Source organism: Tenrec ecaudatus, chromosome 1 (genome assembly GCF_050624435.1).
Source record: "Tenrec ecaudatus isolate mTenEca1 chromosome 1, mTenEca1.hap1, whole genome shotgun sequence".
Lineage (NCBI taxonomy): Eukaryota > Metazoa > Chordata > Mammalia > Afrosoricida > Tenrecidae > Tenrec > Tenrec ecaudatus.
The window spans coordinates 12,764,496-12,790,124 of NC_134530.1; the positions used below are offsets into that span (position 1 = coordinate 12,764,496).

The window sequence follows — 25,629 nt, forward strand, 5'->3', positions numbered from 1 at the left end:
GAGGCGGGGCTTCCGGGGTTCCTTCGCCTCACGGGGCTCCCTCCTCCCCCCACTTGCACACCCACCCCTGTAGTGGTCCAGCGATGCTTCCCCGCGGTGCACGTGCACAAGGGCGTTGTGATGGTGGGCAACCAGACAACCTACGAGGACGGGGAGAACGGGCTGGGCCACCGTAAGAATGTGACGGACCTAGTGGAGGGCGCCAAGTGAGCACTGCGCTGGGGCTGCCTCGGAGGTGGTGGTGGGGACCCCGCGGGCCGGCCTGAGCCCCGCCTGCCCTCCCCCAGGAAGGCCAACGGGGTTCTGGAGGCGCGGCAGCTGGCCATGCGTATATTTGAAGATTACACCGTGTCCTGGTACTGGATCATCATGTGAGTCCCTAGGGAAGGTGGCCTCCTCCTCCTCCACCACCCCCAGCCAGTGATCAGTGGGATCAGCTGATTTCCCATCTTGTCCCCCCAGAGGCCTGGTCATCGCCATGGTGCTGAGCCTCCTCTTCGTCATCCTGCTCCGCTTCCTGGCTGGCATTATGGTCTGGGTGATGATCATCATGGTGATTCTAGTGCTGGGCTACGGTGGGTCCCCTCCCATTCCAGGGTCTGCCAAATGCCTCCCACCTTTTGACCTTGTAATGTAACCTTCGGTTAGCAGGGACTCTCGTCCTTTGCGGAGCACTTGGGAAGATGGTGCTCACAGTGTTGGGAACAGCCGGTGGAGGCAGGGTTGAATCTGGTGGTGGTGGTGGAGGTGGTGGACAGATGCCGTCTAGTCGGTTCGGACCCACAGCCACCCTCTGCACTGCAGAAAGGAACACATCCGGCCCCAGCCTCACCTTTGTTCCTCTGCCTGAGCCCCTTGTGGCGGCCACTGTGTGACTGTCTCCTTGGGGGCCTTCCTCTCTTTCTCTGCCCCGCCACTTTACCCAGCAAGCACCACGGTTGACTAGACTTTGGAAAGCAGCTCTTCCTCAGTTGTCTTTGGAGTGCCCTCTGACTGACCCCATCTCTGGCCCTGGCCCTTCCATTCATTAGGCCTTCCGTGTCTGACAGTGTTTCCATGTTACTCGAAGATTGTCCTTGGCTACTTCCTTCCTTTTTACAGCCTGGTCTTGGTCTGTGCCCGCCTGGTGGGCAGTGCCTCTGAGCTGCTAGTGACGTAGCTTCCAGCCGCCATGGAACAAGCTGACTGGCAGGATGGGTTAAATGCCTCCCAGTGCAGGGGGGCACTGGGGCTCTGTAGCTTTAAAACTGGGGGCGGGCCCTCATTTGATTGACAGCTAAAGGCAGACCACTTAGTGAGTTTATTAAGGATCCCTACTCTCCTTCGAAAAGCCAAGGTTTGAATCCTGGCTCTGCCCCTTCCTGGCTTTTGGGCCAATGATTCAGCCTCCCTAGGCCTCAATTTCTTCCTCTACAAAATGCAGATAATTAATATTTACCGCTTGGAAGGTTTGGTGGGGCGGCTCTGGGGGAATGCTATAAAACGTGAGGATGAGGGTGAGGGCAGCCTGCTTAGCTCAGCCAGGCCTGGGAGCCCCAGGGACCGTCCTAAAAGCATGTTGCCAGGTGCCCTAGGCTCCGACCCATAGCAACCCTCCGCACCCTAGGACAAAACCCTGCCCGGCCCTGCAACCTCCTCACCATTGTTCCTGTGCCTGACCCCACTGTGGCAGCCAGGGTGACAGTGTGTTTCATGTAGGACCTCCCACTTTACCAAGCATGAGGTCCTTCTCCAGAGACCGGTCTCTCCTGACAAAGCATAGGGTTTAATATTCCGATCGTTCCTTTCAACTTTCCAGGAGGGGAAACAAACCAAGCACCGAGAGGCAGCAGCCTCTGAGGGCGCAGAGACCGAAAGGCTTGGTTTAATAATAAACCACTGCCAGCGAGTCAGGGAGCCCTGGTGGCGTCGTGGTTACAAGTTGGGCTGCGATCCTTGAGGTCCACAGTTCGACACCACCAGCAGCACTGCAGGAGGAAGTGCCAGTCTCAGAAACTCGCAGGGGCAGTTCTACCCTGTCCTATAGGGTCGCTCTGAGTCAGTATTAACCCCATAGAGGTGAGAGACAGAGAGCCAATGAGTTGTTCCCAACTCACAGCGACCCTGTCGGGTGACTAGAACGACTCCCTCCTGGGTCCAAGGCCGCCAGTCTCTGGGAGCAGAAAACTGTGTGTTGCTCCCAAACTGTTGACCTGGCAGTTAGCAGCACATCACATAATGCGCCACCAGGGCTCCTGGTGTTTTAGTGTTCAGCATTCCCCCCGAATGCTGACACCCACATGTGGCCAGAAGGAGACCTCAGGTTTGGTAGCATTTTGTCACCTGACAGCTCTCCAGCCAGCCAGTCCGTCTGTCCGTCCGTCAGACATGCACAGTTGGTTCTCATTCAATCACCGTGGTTCTGTTCTCTACAGCCTCCAAGAATGCTAGCTTGACAAAGAACTGCGGCTTCTGGGACAGTGGTTCTCAACCGTCCTCATGCCGCCACCTGTTCATACATTTGCTCATGTTATTTTCGTGGCGACTTCATCAGTGTCATTTTGCTGTTGTGATGAGTCGGGTGACCCCTGTGAAAGGGTCATTTGACCCCCCAAAGGGGTCACAGCCCACAGGTTGAGAACGGCTGTTCTAGGGAAATATCTGTCAAGTGCTGTTGTAACAAGACAAAAGGGTGGCTTTGCAAAACAGGAGTTGATTTTCTCACAGGTTAGGACGTTAGAAGTCTGAATTCAGGGCAAGGCTCTGGGGAGAGGGTCTTCCTGGTCTGGAATCCCAGCAGTTCCTTCTTGTTCCTTGGTGTTTATCCTCCCTTGTGTATTTCTGTCCATTTTACTTCCTTTGCAACTCAGAAGTGATTAGATTTAGGCTGCACCCAACTCTAACATCACTGACACCACAAAACAAACAAAAACATTTGTTTCCAGTTGTTCATAGTTGCAGGTCCAGGGGGTTGAACTTGAGCACATATTTTAGGGGAGGAACAGGACTCATACCTGAGAGTGCAGCATTCTGTGTCTGAAAGTCTCTGGTCACAACATTTTCAACTACGGGTCACACAGAAAGGAGACCGGTGACATAGTGGTAATGTGTTGGGCTACCAACTGCAAGGTCAACAGTTTGAAACCACCAACCGCTCCAAGGGAGAACGACAGGACTTTCTACTCCTGCAATGAGTTCCAGTCTGGGAAGCTCACGGGGGCAGTTCTGCCCTGTCCTGCAGGGTGCCGTGAGTCAGACATGACTTCATAGCAGTGAGTCTGGTTTGGTTTTGTGTGTCTGTTGAAAGACGCCTTGTTGCATATCTTGTTGGCCCAGTAAAGTGGAACCCAGCACTGTAGTCCACACTGAGTTAACACATCCCGTTGCAGCATACTGTCCATCACCAGCTTCTTGTAGCTACAAATAACACCCACCCAAACGCACCGTCATGGGATCACTTCTAACTGCGATGACCCTACAGGGCAGAGGAGAGGTGATCCACAGGGATTTGATGACCGTAAGTCCTGAGAGCGGCCCGGAGGAACTGGTAGGTTTGAACTGCCAACCCCAGAGCAGCCCAGTGTTTAACCTGCTGCACCATGAGGACTCTTAAACAGCAGAGGTCACCAACAAAAATGTAGACAAATTGGCACCTGACAGGTTGGGCCAAGGATGTTTGTTGACCGGCTTGAGAGCCCAGACAAGAAGGCAGAGGGGCCCCTGTTTGCCTGAAGCTCCGAGTCTCGTGGCGGGTGACTTGTTTGTCACTGCTCCGTGTGTGTGCCTGTGAATGATCATGCCAGAACCACAAGCACTGGTGTTCGGGGCTGCAAATGCGGAATCCTGAACTGAAGACCAACTGGAACCCGTGTGGTCTAGAGACTTAGTCGTTCCGCTGCTAAACAATCGCAAGGTCAGCTGTTCAAACCCAACAGTTCCTCTGAGGGAGGAAGGTGAGGCTTTCTCCTGTGATGATTTAAAGCCCCAGAGACCCACAGTGGCAGTTCTACTCCGTTGTACAGGATCGATGTGAGTTGGAATTGACTCCGTGGCGGGGAGTTTGGGTTGAGTGACTGTCTCCAGGGCCATTTCTAGAAACTAATCCAGATGAACTCTTCCTCTCACGAGGTTGAGGGGAAGATGGACAAGCCACAAATACCCTAGAAAAATGCCCTAGGATGTTGAAACAGAAAGATAGGAGAGGGTGGAAGGGCCTAGTTCTAAATGGGGCATGGAGACTCAGCAAAGTCTCACGATAAAGTGACATTTGAGCGGAGGCTAATCCAGCCACAGGAAGAGCGTGTACCAGGCAGAGAATCACTTGTGCAAAGGTCCCGGGGCAGCACCAAATGTTCACCACCCCTTCCCCCTAGCCTGGTCTTTTGCTTCTGGAAAATTGAGATACTTTAGAAGGAGCCCTGGGGGTGCCATGGTTCAGCGCTCGGCTGTTACCAGAGAGGCCGGCAGTTCGAACCCACCAGCCTCTAGGGGTAAAGACACAGCAGTCAGTTTCGATCAAGCTGACTTGGGGAGTCTGGGGGGCAGTTCTTCATCCTGTGGGGTCTCTAGAAGCGGGATCAACTTGACAGCGATGCGTTTGGGGAGTTTGATGACTGCTTGACAAGTTTGGGAGAGGGCTTGGTGGGCAGAGGCCGGTGCTCACGCTGCTGCCCCCGTTCTCAGGAATATTCCACTGCTACATGGAGTACGCCCGGCTGCGGAAGGAGGCAGGCTCCGAGGTCTCTGTTGTGGACCTGGGCTTCCAGACCGACCTCCGCGTGTACCTGCACTTGCGGCAGACCTGGATTGCTTTCAGTGAGCCTGGGGCCCCTGTGTTTGCCCCCCCCCCGGAAGCCTGAGAGGGAGTGGAAGGCGCCCAGGGGAATAGCGGGCTCAGCCACCCTTCCCCCCCCTCCCTGCAGTGATCATTCTGAGCATCCTGGAGGTGATTATCATCCTGATGCTCATCTTTCTACGGAAGAGGATTCTTATCGCCATCGCACTCATTAAAGAGGCCAGCAGGTGAGGAGCCGGGGACTAGGGGTGCGTGGGGGGGAGTCTTCTCAGGCCTACTCGGGCCTTAACACCTGTGCCTCTGTTTCTTCGCAGGGCTGTGGGATATGTCATGTGCTCCATGCTGTACCCCCTGGTCACCTTCTTCCTCCTGTGTCTTTGCATCGCCTACTGGGCCAGCACTGCCGTGTATCTGCCACTGGACCCCCGGGGCGGCGGGAAGACAGACCTGCCGGGAAGTAGCTCAGAGCTTGGGGCCAGGGCCAGTACCTGGTGGTGGGAAAATAGGTCCTTGTGCCTCTGGGCTCCCTGGTCTCTGGTCTTGTTCCTTAATGAGCTTTCAGCTTCCTGTCTACTTCCAACGAAGCTGTCTACAAGATCTTCAATGACACTGCCTGCCCTGTGGCTAGGAAAACCTGTGACCCTGAGGTGGGTGTCCATAGCCCCAGTAGCCCCCCTGACCACAAACCAAACTGTCCTCGACTTGACGCTGACTCAGAGTGACCCTACAGGACAGGGTAGAACCGCCCCTGTGGGTTTCTGAGAACTGTAACTCTTCACAGAGTAGAAAACTTAATCTCTTTCCCGTAGAGCAGCTGATGGCTTTGAACTTCAGACCTTGCGGTTAGCAGCCCACTGTATAACCACTACGACACCAGGGCTCCTTCAGCAGCCCCGCTCCAATCAGCTTTAAATCTCTCACCTCTGCTTAGTGATCTTTCAGCAAACTCTTGGCACCAGTTGTCGGTCCTGTGCTAGGTGGCAGGGCTATAGAGAGAGACAGAGACTCACCCTTGCTCAGGACCAGACGGCGTCGTCCCTGCGAATGGGCAGACTCTCCCACCCTGGGTCCTGAACCACCCATCTTGTCTCCCTGTGACTTCATCTCCAGCCCCACAGTGGCCAGGCTTTGCTTCCAGAGGCCCTTCCTTAGCTTCCCGAGCTGCAGTGGTCTGTCAGTTTGTGCTGACGTGGCTTGCATGTGGTTGTGCTTCACGCTGAGCCGCCGCTAATTGACATCCAGCAGGGGCACCCCTGGTGGACAAGTTTCAGTGGTGCTTCCAGACTTCTGGGTGTTGGGTGCCCTGGAGTCGGTTCTCAGTGACCCTGGGTGCCACTGCGTGGTCCCACGCCGTCCTCACAAAGGCTCCGAGGCCTGATCTCCTCGTTACTGTCACCGGACTAGCAAGAAGGGATAGGCCGTCCGCTTGTGCAAAGTAACCTTAGGGACAGCTGCGGAACCTCGTGTGGAGACCAGCCCTTCTGATGGAAAGGGACCAGCGGCTGCCACAGGGGCTCCGGTGCGAGTGTGAGCGGAGCGCAGGACCAACCAGTGCTTCATCTTGTTGCATGTAGGGTCTCTGAGCACACAGCACCTAACAGCCACCACCCAACCCCACCATTCCCAGGCTGCTTGCCCCTGGGTTGCTTGCACAGGTCTCTGCCCCTCCTGGTCTGCCCACAGGGCCACTCCCCTGGCTGGTTCCCATGATAGCTTTTCCTACTTCAAAGACACCCTCCCTCCCTCAAGAGCCTTCTAGAACCTCTTTCACACACCTCTATCCTGAACCCCCAATCCTTTGGCTTCACTGGTTTTTGTACCAATCCCCTAAACTCCAGTGTTACCCATGGTTTACCTGATGCCTGGAAGTTAAAGCACTAGGCTGCTGACAGAATGGTCAGGGATTCGAGTCCAACGGACATCAGCTCCGCTGGAGGGCAATGCAGCCGGCGTGGGTATAGATCAGTGGTTCTCAGCCTTCCGAAAGTCTCCACCCACCCTTTCATACAGCTCCTCATGGTGTGGTGACCCCCCCACCACACACACACCGTAAAATCATGTTCGTTGCTACTTCATCACTGTGATTTTGCTACTGTGATGGATCTGGAGATCCCTGAGAAAGGATCTTTCAACCCCCAAAGGGGTGGAGACCCACAGGTTGAGAATCGCTAGTCTAGATATACAACCTTGGGATCCCCGTGGGGCAGTGCTCTGTCCGGTAGGGTCTGTCAGTGGGGACACCTCGCCATCGAGGATGTCCTGTGCCCCACCCGCAGACCTTTCCCGGCTCCAACGAGTCCCGCCTGTGCCCCAGCGCCCGCTGCCAGTTCGCCTTCTACGGCGGCGAGTCCGGCTACCACCGCGCCCTGCTGGGCCTGCAGATCTTCAACGTCTTCATGTTCTTCTGGCTGGTCAACTTCGTGCTGGCGCTGGGCCAGGTCACGCTGGCCGGGGCCTTCGCCTCCTACTACTGGGCCCTCCGCAAGCCCGACGACTTGCCCGCCTTCCCCCTCTTCTCTGCCTTCGGCCGGGCACTCAGGTGGGGCCGCGCGTGCGACGTGGGGCTGGGCTGGGGGGGCACGCAGTGTGGGAAGGCCACTGACCTGCGGCCTCTGCATGCAGGTATCACACAGGCTCGCTGGCCTTCGGCGCCCTCATTCTAGCCATTGTGCAGGTCATCCGCGTGATGCTGGAGTACCTGGACCATCGCCTGAAAGGTGTGGCTAGTCCCCCCCTCGGCCCCCCCCCACCCCGCCATTGGCTCCCAGGTCTGGAAGGGTGGGACTAAGGGGCAGACCAGTGTGCACCCAGGAAGGTAGGTAGGGGTCATGATTAGTTTCTGCCCATGAAGGGTAGGGCTAAGGGGATTGCCAACCGTGGAAAGCCTACAACCGCAGAGATGCGAAGATTTGGGGTACCAAAAGGCCTGGGCTGTGATTGGTTCCTGCTGGAGTAGGCTGGGTCCCGCAGGAATTTGTCGCTTGTTTGGGAGGGAGGGGCTAAGATAGTGGCAAGCATTGCGGTAGTTCATGATTGGCTCCTGTTTGGGAAGTGGAGCCAGGAAGGTAGTGTGAACCTTGATTGGTTCCTGCCTGGGAGGCGGGGCTTCTAGATTTCCCAAGGGAGGTCCCTCCTTGGGGGCGGAGCTGAGTTCCCTGCTGGTGTCTGGAAGCCCTGGGCAGTGGCAGGCTGGGTGGGAGCGCCCTCACCTCTGCCTCCTCCCCTGCCAGCCGCAGAGAACAAGTTTGCCAAGTTCCTCATGACCTGTCTCAAGTGCTGTTTCTGGTGCCTGGAGAAGTTCATCAAATTCCTCAACAGGAACGCTTACATCATGGTGAGCAGGACCACAGGTCTCCCTGGCAGCCTGGGACTGAATGGGAGGAGCCAGCGCCCCACTCAGTGGGCCTGATCCCATCCTCCCATCTCCCCACCCCACGCCCCTCCAGATCGCCATCTATGGCACCAACTTCTGCACCTCGGCCAGGAACGCCTTCTTCCTGCTCATGAGAAATATCATCAGGTCTGGGCAGATGCCTTTTTCAGACTGTTTCCCCTCCTCCTTCCCCTCTTCCTCTTTCTCCCCTCTCATCATTGCGTCCCCCTTTATTCCCCCTCCCCCAGCTCACATTCACACCTGCCCTTCCCTGTCCCCCTACAGAGTGGCTGTCCTGGACAAAGTGACAGACTTTCTCTTCCTGTTGGGCAAACTCCTTGTGGTGGGTAGCGTAGGTGAGTACCGCCCACACAGGCATGGCAGCCCTTTGGGACCTGCTGTCGGACCTCCCGTCTCCTCCCTCTGTGACCTAAGTATCACCCCCTCTTTCTGTTGGGGGGGGGGTGGCATCCTTGAGCCAGAATCCTCCTCCATCACGGTTCCTTCCCTCTCCAGGGATCCTGGCTTTCTTCTTCTTCACGCACCGGATCAGGATCGTTCAGGACACAGCGCCACCCCTCAATTACTACTGGGTTCCCATTCTGGTACGGGCCTAGGGCCTGGAGGGGGGGGGGCGGCTGGACTTGATTGGTTGCCTTTGACAGCCCAGAGGTGGACTGGGGTCAGAGGTAGGGGTTCATCGTGCTACAATTACTGAGCGCCTCCTGCGCACCAGGACTAGTGGCACCGTGGTGGAGGGGTCGGGCCCCTCATCACGAGGTGGGCACTGGAAATCCAGCTGCTGCAGGGGAGCAGCTTGAAGCCCCCTGCTCCTGCAAAGGGCTGGACTCTCCCATCGCTGTGGGTTGGAATCACCTCCCTGCCGTCGAGGCTTTCTGTTGAGTTGTTTCCATTGTCCCAGGAGCCCCACTCCCTGTTGGTGGTGCCAATGGTTAACTCCTCAGGTCACTGGGAGGTTGGCGGTTTGAGTCCTCACAGGGGTGCCCAGGAAGACAGGCTAGGTGATAGCTGTTTCCAGAAGCCTGCTGTTAAAAACCAGTTCTATTCTGACGCAGTGGGCACGCCATGAAGCTGGGCGCACACAATGGCATCTGGTGCTTTGCTTGACTGCCTGGCAGGCCTGGGGGTTAGGCAGGGAAGAGGGGAGAGGCTTCATTGAGGGGCTTACAGTTAGGGAGGAAGCCGACATTTCTCAAGCAATCACATTGGTGGGTGTGAGCTGAGAGCTGATGGGTAAGGGTCAGGCCTGAGGCTGTGTGGAGACAGGGAGGGAACCCCCCTAAGGGCAGGGGGCTGACAGAGCTGTGGGAGGGTTAGTTCCTTCACCCTATGAGCAGTCCAGGTCTGGCTCCCCATAACCTGGGTTTTTATCTAAGTCTCTCTCATCTGTGCCCTATGTGCCAGTTCAAAGATGAGTCATTTCACCAAGTGACTTCAGCTCTCTCAGGGTGACTTCCTGCAATCCACAATATTTTATCGGCGCCAACCAAGGCCTTCCCCAAACTGTTACAGAGCTGGAACAGGGCAGTCCCCATGTGACTGAGAGAGAAACCCACGGGGCCCTGAACCCACCCCAACCGATTGCGACCCTGTGGGGCAGAACTGCCTCAGAGGGTGAATCCTTAGGGAAAGAGAGTGTCACAGGTGGTCAGTGGGTTGAGATCACTGACTCTGCCAGGACCAGCCCAATGGGCGTCCACATTGCCACCAAGTCCATGGGACTGGTGGCGACCCTAGAAAACGGGAGAACTAACAGTCGCTGTGCGTTTCTGAGACTGTCAAGCTTTGGGGGCTAGAAAGCCTCCTCTTTCTCCCAAGGCACAGCTGGTGGTTTGGGTAGCCCACCACATCCATTTGTAATACCGTAAACATGCATAGAGTGGCTGCGAGTCAGCACTGACCCGCTGGCACGGAGTTTGGTGAGTTTGGTTTCCTTTGGTTTGAACATGCATACAATTACACCTGGAGGCTTAGGGCTGAGAGAGCGTAAAGCAAAGGACCTGATGGGTCTTGACCTGGCTTAGCCCCCAAAGGGGGCTTCCCCTGATGGCTGAGCTGAAAGCCGAAGGACAAGGAGGCCCAGAGTGGACCAGTTGGAGGCAGTGGCACATGCAAAGGGCCTGGGGTTGCAGAGAACTGGGGGTGTTGTGTGACTGCTGGCAGGGGCGAGGATTTAGGATGCTATCCCGCTTCCCAGGGGCCTCAGGAGTGCTGCCAGCAGGGAAATCACAAGGCCTGGCCTTGGGGGGCAGTGTGGGGAGGGGCACGGACAGGAGCTAGGCGCCTCAGTGCTCTTTCTTCGGTCCTTGGGCAGACGGTGATCATAGGCTCCTACCTGATTGCCCATGGCTTCTTCAGCGTCTATGGGATGTGTGTGGACACATTGTTCCTCTGCTTCTGTAAGTGAGCCCTTATCCGGAGCCTGCCGGGTCCCGGGCCCCCCACCTGGGCCAGGCTCGCCCCTGGGAGCCCACAGCTTCCTCCCTCCCTGCACCTGCAGCTTCTCCCTTCTCTCCCCACCCCCACCCCACCCCACCCCACCCGGCCCCTGGCCTTTGTTTCTGGCTTTGTTGGGGATGTGGGGGGGGGGTGTCTATGGCCTGCCACTAATTCTGGTCTCTCCATCTGTCTGTCTGTCTTTGTTGTTGTTGTTTTTTTCCCCTCTCCTCACCTCTGCCTGCTGGCTTCCCTGTCCCCCACCACCCCTCCCCCCTCTCTCCTTCCCTTCCCGACCCCACCCCGGCTGGTTCCTGGGGGGAGCCCAGGTGAGGACCTGGAAAGGAATGACGGGTCTCAGGAGCGACCCTACTTCATGTCCCCCGAGCTGAGAGACATCCTGTTGAAGGGGAGTGCGGAGGAGGGGAAGCGGGAGGAAGTCTCCTGAAGACAGGCACCTGTTTCCTCGCCGGACACCGGGGGCATGTCGGGGCTGCCTTGCTGGGGCGCGTGGGGAGCCCATGTGCTGTGTGTGTGTGTCTGTCGTGCTGTCCCTGAGCCTCTCCGGTCCTCCTGTCTTGTATCCTGCTTCCTAACCCTCTGAGGCTTCTCGGGGTCCTCATGCGTGCGCCCCCATCCCTGCGGGCCCCGTCTGAGCGCCGCCTCACACCGCCCGCCCTGGGGCCTCTCTCTGCAGTGGAGGACTTGGAACGAAACGACGGCTCCACCGAGAGGCCTTACTTCATGTCTTCCAACCTCAAGAAGCTCTTGAACAAGACCAACAAGAAGCCGGTGGAGTCCTAAACCCCCTGCCCGAGCCCCAGGTGCTCTGCCCCTGGGTCAGGCCCCCAGAGGGCCACCCGAGGGCCTGTCACTGCCCGCTTCACACGTGTCCTGGCCCCACCAGTTTCCAGAACCCTGGAGGAGCAGGGTGGTCAATGCTTCTAGAAAGTCCCCCAAGATGAAGCTCAGACAGGGTAGCCCCACAGCCTAGGATGGGCTGCAGCGTGGGAGGAGGGCAGTGGAGCCTGAGTTTGAGCTTCCTGCTCGAAGGTTCTCGCTCCTTGTGCGAAGCTGAACCATTTCTTTCTGTTTTGTTTTGTTTTGTTTTGAAACTGCAAGAGACATTGAAGGGTCGATTCGGTTTTCCCATCCACCCCCTCCCGTCTGCCTGGCCACTGAGATGTGGGCTACCTCTGTGCCCTCCCAGTGGGTGGGGCTGGAAGGTGTGTGGCATGGCAGAGGTGGGTGAGGAGGCTGAGGGAGGGGCGGCTGGACAGAGGTGGAGCTAAAGGACAGACAGACCAACTGGGAGCGGAGGAGGGGGAGGCTACTGACTTAATGGAAACCTGACTGGCAGAGCTGGGCCGGCGTCCTCTGCCTTTTTACTGAGACAGCTCTCTTTATAAGAGAGAAAAGAAACTGAATCCGCCTGCAGGACGGTTTCTGGCGAGAGCCCCACCCCACAGTCTCCACAGTGGGAGGGACCTTTTGCCAAACTTGTTGAACTCAGGGGACCCGGTTTCCCGATTTCCCCGTTGCCCAAGGTCCCCCGACTTCTCTTCTTGGCTCATCAGCACTGCCCTTGGACCCCGGGGTGGAGGAAGAGTCGGGGGTCCCTATTTCCTGTGCCTGGCCCCGCCCCGTCAGCCTGCACACCCCCCAGTGTAACTGCATTCCGACCACTAATAAAGTGCCTATTGTACGGTCCGACACTGCCGTGCAGCCAGTGGCTTCCTCTGGCCCCTCCAGCCCGCGGTTTTGGGATGTGCGCCTTGGCAGGGAGGGGGGAGCCCAACTTCACTGCCCAGTGGGGCTCCCAGGGAGAGAGGGGGTCCGGAAGCCCACTGTCTGCTGGCCCCTGCCTCTGCCTGAATTCCACCGGGCAGGCAGCTCAGGTTTCTGCCGCAGGCGCCTGGTTTACAGAACAAATCCCTCTTTCAGGGCTCTGCTCCCTGGAGTCCTGAAGGTCCACAGCGTCTGGCCACTTCCCGCCCACCTCCTTGGTCACACGGCTGGACACACACCCCAAGGCTTGCTTTCTCACTGGGGGTGGGGGCCCTAGGCCGCAAAACTCCTGGGCACACCCAACTGCCTGGCAGCTCACTACTGCCTCCTGATGCCAGCTGTCTACCACGGTGCCTCCGAGCTATCTGTAAGTGCTTCCTGCCCCGGAATGTTTTCCACATAAGCCTCGACCAGTGGGGGAAAGTGCAGGCTCCCCACTGTGGTAAGGAGTTACCGCCTCTGGGATCCCAGAGGGGCAGTTCTGTGGGCCCCTGCCCTATAGGGTGACTGTGAGTCAGAAGCAACTCCATGGCAGTGATTTTTTTCTTTTCTTTTTTTTTTTTAAGCCATCACGCTTGGTTCAACAGAAACCCAAACCAGACACTGGGTGGATTCAGATTCAGTGATCTTGGAGGACAGGGTAGACCTGCCCCTGTAGATTTCCCAGATTGTAACTCTTGGGAAAAAGAAGAGACCCTTGTTTTAGGCTGACTTGCCTAGAGAAACAAAACCAATGACCCTCATCTACTAGGGGCACCCCCCAAAATAGGGATTTTTTTTCAAAGCTATGTATTTAATTTCTTTTTTTTTTTTTATTTCTTTTTTTACAAAACAACCTTATCTCCATCAAAGTGCTCTCCATTACACTTAATACATCTGTCAAATCTGCAGTTCCACTATTGGAAACATTTTTGAAACTCGTCTGGTTGGATGGCTGACAGTACCTCCCTCGTTTTTTTCTTCATCCCTTCTTGGTCAGATCACTGCCCTTTCATGTCCCTCTGCATTCATGGAAACAAATAGAAGTTTCGCGGAGCAAGGTCAGGTGAGTTAGGTACATGGGGCAAGTGAGGTGTGCTGGTTTTGCCAAAACTGGCTCACTGAGATGGCTGTGTAAGCGGAGCATTGTGGTGGCCCTGCCTGCCACAAACCAGGCCTTTTGTTGTCACTGTTATGCCATCTTTTCAGAACCTCTCTAAATAGAAAGCTTGACTAACGGCCTGACCTAGCACCACAAGTCAACATTTTCATCCATTCGGAAGGTTGACGGATGTCCAGAACAAGGGTTCTCATCAACGGACCTTTCACCTTTTGTGAAACAAGAAATCACTCATACACGAGTGCTTCCTTAGCGCTGCCCTTGTAAGCTGTGTTCAACATCACAACAGTTTCTGCCACCTTTTTCCTGAGCAGGAAACAAAATTTCACAGCCACACATTGTTCTCTTAAATCAGTCATTAAAAAAACAAACAAGGTTTGAGCGAAACTGCTTTTACCAAAAAAAAATCCACTGTGGCCAGAGAAAACCTTCCCAGGCGACACTACTGGGTGCTCTAACTCAGAGGTGCTAGATGCTCACCTAACAGGAAAAAATGCTTTCGGGGAAAGTGTCACTCCGCCCAGTGCAATTCCAGGTTTGTTTGGCGATTTTTTTTGGCGGGGTGGGGGAGTGGGGTAGGGACTCCTCGTGTATAAGAAAGACCTTAATAGAAGTAATCATATCAAAAAAGCACCCAGAGCTTTCCAACCTAAGTCATAGGTGAAGCAGGAGGCAGGAAGATCACAAGCTGGGGGTCATACAAGGTCAGTGGACACCTGGCTGGTGCCAACAGTTCGTGGGGTTGGGAGGCCCACCAGGGGACACCCCTGGAGGGGAATCCCAGAGTCGCAGCAAGTAAGGCAAAGGGACAGAGAGAGAGGGGATGGGTCCCTTGTGTCTCATAAAAAGGCATCAATCATCAGGTTGTGACCTGATTGACTGGTTAACCTCCCCCCCTCCACCAGTGCAAGTTGACATAACCTCTAAGTGCCACAGTCCTTGAGGAGATGAGCTGACTCAACAACAGGTGCCCATACAGCCGCAGTGAGGGGGACCCGGGATCCGGGACCAGGCCATGCTTCATTCAGTTGTGCATCCATTGCTGTGAGTCGGGATGTAATTGACCGCACCTAGCAGCAGCCAGGAGTCACTGCTGAACACTCCCTAGCCGCTGTGCACAACACCTCGACACTCCTACTGTCGTCATCTTGCCTGTGATGACATTAGGCCGAGGGATGTGACACTGTGGAGAGAGAGAGAGAGAGAAGTTGCCTCGTTGGTGAGAAACAGAGAAGGCATTTGCCGCAGCCTCCCTGACTCTGCTGCCCAGGATCCTGAACTGACTCTCCCTCCAGTCCCTTTTCTCCTGCTTCTTTGAGACGGTCCTTGTCCGTCCTCTCAGCTCCCCTGGGACTTCTGGCCATCGCCTCCTGTCTTGTGACCTGTTAAAATCCTAGCCTCTCTAGGTGAGGCTGTGGGTTGCTAACAGTTAGGTTGGCGGTTCGAACCCACCAGCCATTCCGAAGAAGAAAGATGAGATGATCTGTTCCTATAAAGATTGACAGAGCCTCAGAATCCCTGTCTATATAGGACCCCTAGGATTTCGAATAGACTCAAGGGCAGTGGACTGGATTTATACTTGAGGTGATGGTCCCGTTTTGAAGTTGTCCTTTATACTAACGAGGCAGGGTTAGGGTGGGAAGTGTATTCTCTTGAGACACCCCTTACTGGGGGGCCATGGGCATGTGACTCAAGTCACCACCCTTCACTGCCTGCCTGAAGCCATTCCCTTGCTTCCGTCACACAAAAGACTGAGGAGAGAAACCAGCAGAGAAGAGAGGACCTGGCGCCTACCAGAAAGATGGGAGCGGAGTTGCACCCCTTGGACCAGGGAACCTCCTAGGCCTGGGAGACGGAGAACTATAAAGCCAGAGGCGACAAGGCACAGCAGCAAACAGCTTCAGCAGGGGCAGCAGAACCATGAGGAGAATGCAAAAGCTCCCCAGCCCACCGAGCAGGAAAGCTGAGCACCTCTGGGCAGGAGGCTGACTGGCTGGTGGAGAGGATCCCCCCAGGCTCAAGTCCACCCAGAAGTCACTTGAAAGAAAGTCCTGGCCATCTGCTTCTCCAGAAGCAGCCAATGGAATCCCTGAGGCGGGACCACACCAACATCAGTCTTCCCAACACTGACACTAGAAGGAGATGCTGCTGCCCTCCCGCTACCAGCTGCTCTGAAAAGATCACAACGCCCTGGCTACAGTGCGAGGAGAATGTGGACTGGGACTCAAACCAGGAAAGAGACCAGGCTTACTGGTCAGCTAGAGAACCATGGGACACCCCCCCACACACACTCGGCAAATGAAGCTTAGTCACCTTTCAAGTCTGGAACTGCATTTGAATAATCAAAGGACAGCATTTCCCCCCAGGACAAAGTTCAGAGGGTCAGGAATGAAGGCAGGATGGAAACCGGAAACACAGGGAGGTGGTGAGACCCCTGGACGGGCCGTGCCCGAATTGTTGAACGCCATATCGTGATCCGCTCACACAATACAAAGTGACCATTTCAACAAATGGAGAGAAAATCCAGGGTCCATCTCCTAAGAGGTCACACGAGGGACCCTCGGAGGCAGGACCAGTCCTTGAATAAAAGCTCCTTTCATGGGCTTCCAAGGCCCTCCTGGCTGTGCATGCAGGGATGCACGAAGCAGCGGGACGCAGGCGGGCCAGCGAGGTGGCCTTTGCACCTGCTAGGAGGCGCTGACGATGCACTGAAGGTGCAGAAAGGGCCCGGGGTTGGGGTGGAGCGGTGGAAGGAAGCTGGAAGCACCGGAGCCGCGCGTCCGCTCGGAGCGGTCGGGCACCAGGATCAGAGGTTCCATCCATGGGTGGCTTCGGCAAACAGACGTGCATCCTCGCAGCGCCGGAAGTCCGGGTGCCCAACAGGTACCCAACCTTCGTCCTGTGGCTGTGCCCGCCAGCGCTGCTCTGGGGGCGGGGCTTCGTCCTCACGTGGCCCCGCCCCATCCGTGTGTTTTCCATTAGCCTGTTTATGCCGCGTTCAAAAGCAAGCTTTAGAGTCTCTTCGGACACCCCTTTTTGTTTCCCTCCATCTTTTTTTTAATCATTTTATTGGGGGCTCGTACAACTCTTATCACAATCCATCACCACCCATCCATTGTGTCAAGCACATTTGTACATGTGTTGCCATCATCATTCTCAACACATTTGCTTTCTACTTGAGTCCCTGGCATCAGCTCCTCATTTTCCCCCCTCCCTCCCTGCTTCCACCTCCTTCATGAACCCTTGATAATTTATAAATTATTATTATTTTGTCATATCTTACACTGTCCAACATCTCCCTTCACCCACTTTTCTGTTCTCTGTCCCCCAGGGATAAGGTCACATGTAGATCCTTATAATCCGTTCCCCTTTTCCACCCCACCCTCCCTCCATAGTCCCGGTATGGCCACTCTCACCACGGTCCTGGAGGCATCATCTGTCTTGGATTCCCTGTGTTTCCAGTTCCTGTCTGTACCAGTGTACCTCCTCTGGTCTAGCCAGATTTGTAAGGTAGAATTGGGATCATGATAGTGGAGGGTGGGGAGGAAGCATTTAGGAACTAGAGGAAAGTTGTATGTTTCATCGTTGCTACATCGCACCCTGACTGGCTCATCTCCTCCCCAGACCCTTCTGTCCCCGGGTCTTTTTAAGGATCTTTTGCTTGAGGTCACCTCGGCTCTTCTGACCTTTCTTGGGCAATTCATGTTCAGGAGGACCAATCTGCTTTTGTCGGGTGCCGTTGAGTCGGCTCCACCCCTCAGGAGCAGATGCACAGCAGAAGGAAACACCTGCCGGGTTTGCACCATCTTCGCAATTGTTCCTGGGCTTTAGCTTTTTGTGGCTGCCACGGTGTCAGTCCATCTCCGGGAGGGCTGGCCTCCGTTTCGCTGCCTGGCTCCTTTACCCAGCCCGATGTCCTTCTCCAGGGACGGGACTGTTCTTGAGAGCTCTGGACATTCAGGCGGGATTTACAGAGGGTGATGGAGGGGCCCAGGTGGCGTAGTTGTTATGTGTGGGGATGAGATCTGAAAGGTTAGCAGTTCGAAGCCGCCTGCCGCTCTGTTGAGGAAAGATGGGCCTTTCTACTCCCTATAACAGTGGCAGTCTCAGAAATTCACAGGGGGCAGTTCTACCCTGTCCTCTAGGGTCACTATGAATCAGCATTGACTCGATGGCAGTGAGATGCTCAGAAGTTGTCTTTCTGCTTGCCTCAGTCTGTTTTCATTTTCTTGAGCCTCAACTTGAACTTGCATTTTGCAGCCGGGTCTTGACCTTGTCTGACTGATGATATTGAGCTTCTTCATAGTCCCTTTCCATAGACATAGTCGATTTTATCCTGCTTGTACTCCATCCAGTGAGATCCACATGAATAGTCATCATTTATAGATGTTTATTTAAGGGCGTTATTGCTGCTAAATTTATGAGGAGCCCTAGTGGTGGAACGGCTTATACATGGGGCTTCCGACCGCAGCCCAATGATTCACTAACACAGCATAGAAATGTGGTATCACCACAGGTGTAGCCCCTTACTCTGGTTAGATTGTCAGGATGGGATAGAACTTCCCCTGTGGGGTTTTAGGACTGTAACTTCTTACAGGAGTAGAAAACCACAACTTCCTCCCACAGAGGACCTGGTCCTTTCCACTGCGGACCTTGCAGCTGGCAGTCGGATGTGTAGCCACTGCACCACCGGGCCCCTCCATCATGTTGCTGTTGGTTCCAACTCCACGTGGCCTTCTGTGCATCAGGATACCGCCTGGCCTTGCACCATCATCACAACTGTGCTGATTGAAACCACTGTCACTCCATCTCGTCCAGGGCCTTCCTCCTGTTTAACGGCTCCTCCACTTCACCAAGCGTGCGGTCCTTCTCCAGGGCCTGGTCTCTCCCCATCTGGTGAGGTCCAGCCCCACATCCAGATGGGCTCCACGGGGAGGTTGTGTAATTGAGGGTTAAATGAAAGAGACGCAAGACAAGGCATGCAAGGACTCGCCTCTTCTGATGGAGGCTGAACCAGAGTGAGGCAGTCCTGTATTCTCTCAAGGCCTTTTATCATCCGGGGCATAAGCACAGAACAGGGAGGGGTGGATTAGAGGCAGACAGGTAACATGAAGGGGAGGAGCTAGGAGTATACAATAGGAAGGGGAAGTGTTAGAGGCCGGGAACAAGATGAGCAGATTCTAGACTCAAGATACTTGTCTCTGAGCTGGCTTGACCTTAATGGTCCCTGAGGGAACATAATCTAGGATCCTTATCAGAAGGGACTGGGCAGCTACTTATGGTGGGACAGACAAGGGTATCATTTCTCTAGATGGCAGACGACCTCCAGGCAGATAGCCTTCAAGCAGTTGGCCTTTCAGTGTAGATAGTATAAAGCAGGTGCTTCAAGCACCATTTCAACATTGGCATCATTGTGGGGGGCACTGAGGGGAATAACTTATGTAGGAGAATGTGACTGGAATCCATCTTTAACCCACAAACGTGAAGGCCTCCCCCCACAGGAGCCCCAGACTCCTTAACGTATGAACGTTGAGTCTGTCTGCACACACTCAATTCCCGGTTGTTTCCCATACTGGTATCATGTTCAAAGTAGGTGAGACAACCTGTAAGATAATTGGACAGTCCCTCTCAGGAGGGCCACACAAAAGGGATGATAAATCCAGGGTGTGGTAGAGTATTGATGAACCACATAACTATCCTCTAGTTTATTTTCTTTTTCTTTTTATCTTCTAGTTCTTTAGTATTTCCTCTCCTTACTATGCTGGTTTTCATCAGTTTTACCTCATTTGTCATTGTTAGATTTGTGTATGTTCACTTGTATATTTAAGATCATTTCATTCAGTACATAAAAGCCAAGATAGCTAACCCTTCAGAAACAGTAACAGGAGGGTGCTGGAAGAGAGGGGGTAAGGGGTGAATAGGGAGCTGGTAACACTGATGACTGTCTAATCCCACTCTATGAGATTCAACAACAGAATTGTATGTGAATGGATATATTGGATTGTGCAAGATATGGGGAAAAGGGGGGGCTTCTGGGGGGGAGTAGAGTGAGGGAGAGAAGCGATTAGGGGAACCGATATCAAGGAGAACCAGAAGAAAGAAAATGTTTTGAAACGGACTGTGGTAGCAATTGTGCAATACTGTTCGGTGTGATTGAGCTATGAAATGCTATGTTATCTGTAAGAGCTCCCAATAAAATGATTAATTAAAAAAAAAGAAACCATCTGTGAGACAAAGCCCTGCCATTCGTGCCTCTACGGAGCATTCGGACTGTGCTTCTTCCAAGATGGGTCTTTGGGCAGTCCATGGGACTTCCAATCGTCGCCACCCATGTCCATCAAGTCAAGTTCAACTCTTGACAGCCCCATAGGGGGAGTGATGTGACCCCTTAGGGTTCCTGAGACTTGCAGCTTCCTGGGAGCAGGCAGCCTCATCTTTCTCCTGGAGAACATCCAGTGGCCGCCCGTTGCTGACCTCGTAGTGGGCTCAATGTGTAACCCAGGCGACAACCAGCTCCTTTTGCGACCCCGTAGTTCAAAATCAACTCCCTCACAGAGTTTGCAAGGTATAGTGTTAGTCTGGGTTGACTAGCGAACCATTCATTAGCATGCATATGTGTATTAAAAGAATTTTATATACAAGAGCACTTGAACATTGAGAAGACATCCCAGCCCAGTCCAGAGCAAATCTATAAGTCCCATATCAGCCCATATGTCTGACACCAATCTATAAAGTCCTCTTCTGACTCACGAATCACATGCAATGATGCCAAATGGAGGGCGCTCACAGGCCAGTGGGTGGGAAGTTTTGTGGATCCAGTGGTGTTGTAAGCATCTCAGCACTGGCAGGGGTTTCTACGTGGCTCCTGACTGCCTCATGTGGCTTCCCTCAGAAATGTCTCACAAGGTGAGCAGTCTCTCCCACTCCAAGGAAAAAAAACCAGATTTCCCAGAATTCTCAGAAGCAAGCCATGCCCACACAGAGGGCTTGTTAGCTATGACCTGATTGACAGAATAGACTCCATCAACACCAGATTATGTAATTACCACAGCCATCAGCCACACCTTTCTCTTTCTGAGCTGGTAAGACAGTGGTTCTCAACCTGTGGGTCGCGACCCCTTTGGGGGTAGAATGACCCTTTCACAGGGGTCACCCGACTCATCACAGTAGCAAAATGACAGTGATGAAGGAGCAACAGAAATAATTTTATGGTTGGGGTCACCACCACATGAGGAACTGTATGAAAGGGTCGGCGGCATGAGGAAGGCGAAGAGTCGCTGTGCTGGGGGGTTAAAACCACTAACCTTTTGGTTAGCAGTTGAGTGCTCAACCGTTGTGCCACCAGGGGTCCTGAATCAAAGCTGCAAAAACTCCAAACTCACTGCCGTCGAATCCATTCTGACTCATAGTGACCGCATAGGACAGAGTAGGACTACTTCTGCAGGTCTCTGAGACTATAACTCTTCACAGGAGTAGAAAGCCTCATCTTTTTTCCAGGGAGTGTCCAGTCATTTCAAACCACCGACCTGTGGTTAGCAGCCCAATCATAAGCCACTTCACCACCGGGGCTCCTCAACTACAGGGAGAGGAGTTAGAATTGATAACATATATCATTTTTTTGGGTGACACAGGCTATCCATAACATCTGGTGAGTTGCTGACTGTGAGAGTTAGTTTTTTAAAATAATTTTATTAGGAGTTCATACAACTCTTATCCCAATCCATACATCCATCCATGTGTCAAGCACATCTGTACATTCATTGCCCTCATCATTCTCAAAACATTGGCTTCCACTAAAGCCCTTGGCATCAGGTCCTCATTTTTCCCCGCCCTCCCCGCTCACAAACCCCTGATAATTTATAAATTATTATTTTGTCATATCTTTCCCTGAATAGTTAGGTTTTGTATCAATTTGGCTGGCTCAAGATTCTCAGGGGTTAAGCAGTTGAGCTCTGGTAATTCCCTATGATGTTATGGCGTGACACAATGTCATCAAATCCCTAAAGGAATCTTCTGCGAATATCCAATCTTCTGGGAAAAAGATTAGGGGAAAGAAAAAAAAAAGATGTGTGATGGGGGAATAGGGCACTGACCCACCCAAGGGGAGAGTATTGTTTGTGTCTCCACAGGGAAAGAGGGACCAGATATAAAGCCAGTGCCAGACGAATGCAGCAAGGAGTGGGGAGCCCATGGAGGGGCCTGAGGACTCGGTCCCCATACTAGCTACGTGGACAACTGCCCTCCCCCCAGAAGAATTTATCTTAGAAGGCAGCACTGAAGCTGCAGCTAGGGGAGAGGGGCATGTTTGATCAGAGCAAATGGGAGCAAATGAAGGGGAGGAAGAGAGAATGGAGCACATCCAGGCCCATCAGGCCTGGAGGACGATATCCCCGCTCTGAACAGCCAATTGACAGAGTGGACAATATGGCTGATCCCACTAGGAGACACATCATCCCTCGATGGCCCAGCGTCCTAAGGGGGACAACACTGGAGACTCAGGGCCGGAACTGGCCCAGACTGATCCTATGACACTGAGGCAAACCACTAAAAGTGAGTGACACAGCAACCATGGGAGCAGAGCAGGGAGCCCCTGAGGGAGTCAGACTCTGGGGCCAGAGCACGGTACCCCATGGGACCTGACTGAAGTTTGCGACTGGAGATCAAAAATCAGACCTGGATCTCTTTTCAGGTTTTTCTTTCTTTTAATTTTTTTCCTTTTAATTAATTTATTCTTCTATGGGTAATTGTTTTCCTTTTTTGTTGTCATCACTGTGTTCTCACTCATCACCTATCTTGTTATGGCTTGATTTTGGGTGCATATTATTATCTCTACAGATCTGTCTAGATAAGGCAGACTGGATGAATAGTCTGGAGGAGAAAACAACGGGACCAATGGTTTCAGGGGAACACAGGAGAGGGGGAGGTGGGGGTAAGGAGGTGGTGCTGACCAACCCAGGGACAGGGGAGAAACACGTGATCCAAAATCAGTGGCAAGGAGGGTGTGAGAGACCTGGTAGGGATTCAGCAAGAGCAATGCAACTGAGAGAAATTACTGAAACCCAAATGAAGGGCATGATAGTGGGGCAAGAGGAAAGTAAAAGGAAATAGAGGAAAGAACTAGGTGACAAAGGGTATTTATAGAGGTCCAAAGACTGGAATGTACATATGTAAGTATATTTATATAAGAGTGTGGGGAAACAGATCCATGTGCATATATTTATAGGTTTAGTACTAAGGCAGCAGATGGACATTGGGCCTCCACTCAAGCACTTACTCAATGCAAGAATACATTGTTCTATTAAATTGGCATTCCAGGATGCACACCTTCCCAACACGATTGCTGAAGAAAAATGTGTGCATAAGCAAATGTGGTGAAGAAAGCCGATGGCGCCCGGCTATCAAAAGATATAGCGTCTGGGGTCTTAAAGGCTTGAAGATAAAAACAAGTGGTCATCTAGTTCAAAAGCAACAAAGCCCACATGGAAGAAACACACCAACCTGTGTGACCATGAGCTGTCGAAGGGATCAGGTATCAAGCATCAAGGAACAAAAAATCATATCATTGAAAATGTGGGTGAGTGCAGAGTGGAGACTCAAAGCCCATTGGTAGGCAACTGGCCACCCCCTTACGAAAGGGTTGTGGGGAGGAGGTGAGTCAGTCAGGGTGCAGGGTAGCAACGATGAAACATATAACTTTCCTCTAGTTCTTAAATGCTTCCTCCCCCCACTATCATGATCCCAATTCTACCTTACAAATCTGGCTAGACCAGAGGATGTGCATAGGTACAGATAGCAACTAGAAACACAGAGAATCCAGGACAGATTACTCCTTCACGTCCAGTGGTGAGAGTGGTGATGCCTGGAGGGTGGAGGAAATGTGGGGTAGAAAGGGGGAACTGATTACAAGAATCTATGTGTAGCCTCCTCCCTGGGGTATGGACAGCAGAAAAGAGGGCGGGGAAGACGTCGGACAGTGTAACATATGACAAAATAATAATAATTTATGAGTATGAGGGTTCATGAGGGAGGGGGGAGTGGAGAGAGAGGGAGAAAATGAACAGCCGATATTAGGGGTTCAGGTGGACGGCAAGTGGTTTGAGAATGATGTTGGCAACAAATGTACAAATGTGCTCGACACAATGGATGTGTGTATGGATTGTGATGGGAGTTGTGCGAGCCCCCAATAAAATGATTTTAAAAAAAGATTAGGGTGGTCCCAGCAGGTGTGCAACTGAGAGGACGTTTCCTCAGAGGTGTGGCAGAATTACTGTAATTACTATATACACATCGGCTCTGTGGAGGGCTCGGCTTGTTTGCTTCTCCTTGAATCTGGCTTCTGCACCTGGCTCAACAATGTCTAGTTCTTTGGATTGGAGCCAACAGCCTGCCATGTTGCCTGCCAACCTTGAGAGCCATCAGCAGCCTGCCATCTGACCTGCCGACTCTGGATTCATCGGATGCTGTAGCCACGAGCCTGGGCTGTTGATCTTATTCTCCATCTCCGCTGCAACCACCAGCCTGCGGCTTTCCGACTTCATCCTCCGGCTTTCTGGTTTGTCAGCCCTCCGGAGCGGCCACACAAGTCAGGAGAAGCCTCCAGCTGAACACCTGACAATTGTGTGAGCCATGTTCTCGACGGAGATTTCTCTCTTATCTATCCATCGTCTATCTGTGAATGTCACGGCTCTGCCTCTCTAGAGAACCCAGTCTGACATACTGACTAAGCACTGTCTTCCTGGGAATGCAACTGCCCAGGTATTTCTGCCTCCGCACATGTAGGTGAAGGTGCAGCCTTGGCATGAGGTAGGTGCCCAAGGACATGCTGGGGAAGAGTCTAGGTATGGGCTGTTGGAAGCCCAGGCCCAGGGAGGAATGCAGCAAGCACAGGTAGGCGGCCAGTGGTCAGGGCAGCACAGGGTTTTTGGACACATCAGATACAACGTCTCCACGTGAAGACAGACCTATGTGCCGGGACTTGGGAATTCCAGGCTGGGGGAAGGCAGTTGAGATTTCTCAGTGTCTGGATGGAATTTAAAAGTACTCACGGGACAGGTTGAGGTCACGGGGAGAGGGAGTGTAGCCATGAAGTCTGGGGAGAAGAGGGGTAATCTCTGAAGGGTGAGGAGGAGACACCCCACCACGAAAGCATCTTGGGGCTGCGTGGCAGGCAGGGGTTACAATAAAACAAGCCAACGATAGAAGTTGGTTGACACTGTTTGAAGACATGATTTGCACAGCGAAATACCATTTTGACGAGAGTCAAAAATGTTCCCAACGTGAGAACCTCTAAAAATCTGATAGGACATCTTATCAGCACTGCCAAGGACATGAGGTGGGTGGTGGGGAGCGAAGACTTTGTGTATATAATACCAGTTTACCCCCAAATCATTTCCAGCTGGGCCCTGAAGTTCCCGTTTCAGTTAACTGACTGCACACAGCAGATCAATCCCCCAAAGAGTCCAAGGCCACCTGTCACTACTGCCCACTGGTTCTCATGGGGCTAAAAAGAGAACTTTAGGAAATGAGTTTCTTCAAGACTCAAAGTCGAAAAGGACAACTATGGGCAAAGGGCCTGAGTGGGTCACTTCAAATCCAGGGTCCCCAGAAATCTGGATTCCATGAGAACTCCAATGTTTTCCCTCAAGGAATTTGGGTCCCAATGCCCGTGGCTTTGGTGGTGCGAGAAGGCAGGCAGGGGCCCGGGATGCTGACCTTTTATTTTCTGGTGAAATAGCATGGAAGACCTTCAGCTGTGTGTGGAGGGTCAGGAAGTGGTGCTGGAGGAGGCTGTGAGGAGAAAGAAGTCCTGACGAATCATCGAGTGGCATGGAGAGGCCAATGGCGGGGGGGGGGGGAGGAGGAGGAGGAGGATGTCTTGTTTTGTTTTATCTTGTTTCCAACCACGTCGGGGTGCCACCTTCCAGGCACTGAGGAGGCATGCGGCCAGGGCTGGCAGAGAGGAAGATGGGGGTGATGATGAAGGGCCTACGCAGAGAGAGGGCAGGTGAGGCCAAGGTGTAGTCAAGGGTCAAAGGTGGTAGGACAGGAGGACCGAGGATGGCAGTCGGGTGGCCGGGGAATTTCTGGAGTCGGCTACCTCGGAGGAGGGGCTGGAGAGACAGACTGTGATGGGCAGAT

At 53.5% G+C, this 25,629-nt stretch overlaps 1 protein-coding gene across 3 annotated transcripts in view; it reads left to right on the forward strand.

The window, feature by feature from the left end:
- SLC44A2 (solute carrier family 44 member 2 (CTL2 blood group)) overlaps window positions 1-12,314 on the forward strand; it is a 38,478-nt gene extending 26,164 nt beyond the window's left edge. The window contains exons 8-22 of one of the 3 annotated variants that reach the window (XM_075546971.1): window positions 74-206; window positions 288-371; window positions 463-575; window positions 4,663-4,794; window positions 4,902-5,001; window positions 5,089-5,181; window positions 5,337-5,421; window positions 7,051-7,313; window positions 7,397-7,491; window positions 8,005-8,108; window positions 8,221-8,294; window positions 8,433-8,503; window positions 8,664-8,752; window positions 10,483-10,567; window positions 10,934-11,269. In XM_075546971.1, coding sequence (XP_075403086.1) covers window positions 74-206; window positions 288-371; window positions 463-575; window positions 4,663-4,794; window positions 4,902-5,001; window positions 5,089-5,181; window positions 5,337-5,421; window positions 7,051-7,313; window positions 7,397-7,491; window positions 8,005-8,108; window positions 8,221-8,294; window positions 8,433-8,503; window positions 8,664-8,752; window positions 10,483-10,567; window positions 10,934-11,052 — 1,640 coding nt within the window. In that variant the 3' untranslated portion in view covers window positions 11,053-11,269. Of the gene's footprint in view, window positions 1-73; window positions 207-287; window positions 372-462; window positions 576-4,662; window positions 4,795-4,901; window positions 5,002-5,088; window positions 5,182-5,336; window positions 5,422-7,050; window positions 7,314-7,396; window positions 7,492-8,004; window positions 8,109-8,220; window positions 8,295-8,432; window positions 8,504-8,663; window positions 8,753-10,482; window positions 10,568-10,933; window positions 11,271-11,301 lie in introns of those variants that run through there. The other 2 variants (XM_075546964.1, XM_075546979.1) reach the window with 2 other exon arrangements.
- The last annotated feature ends 13,315 nt before the right edge of the window (window positions 12,315-25,629 follow it).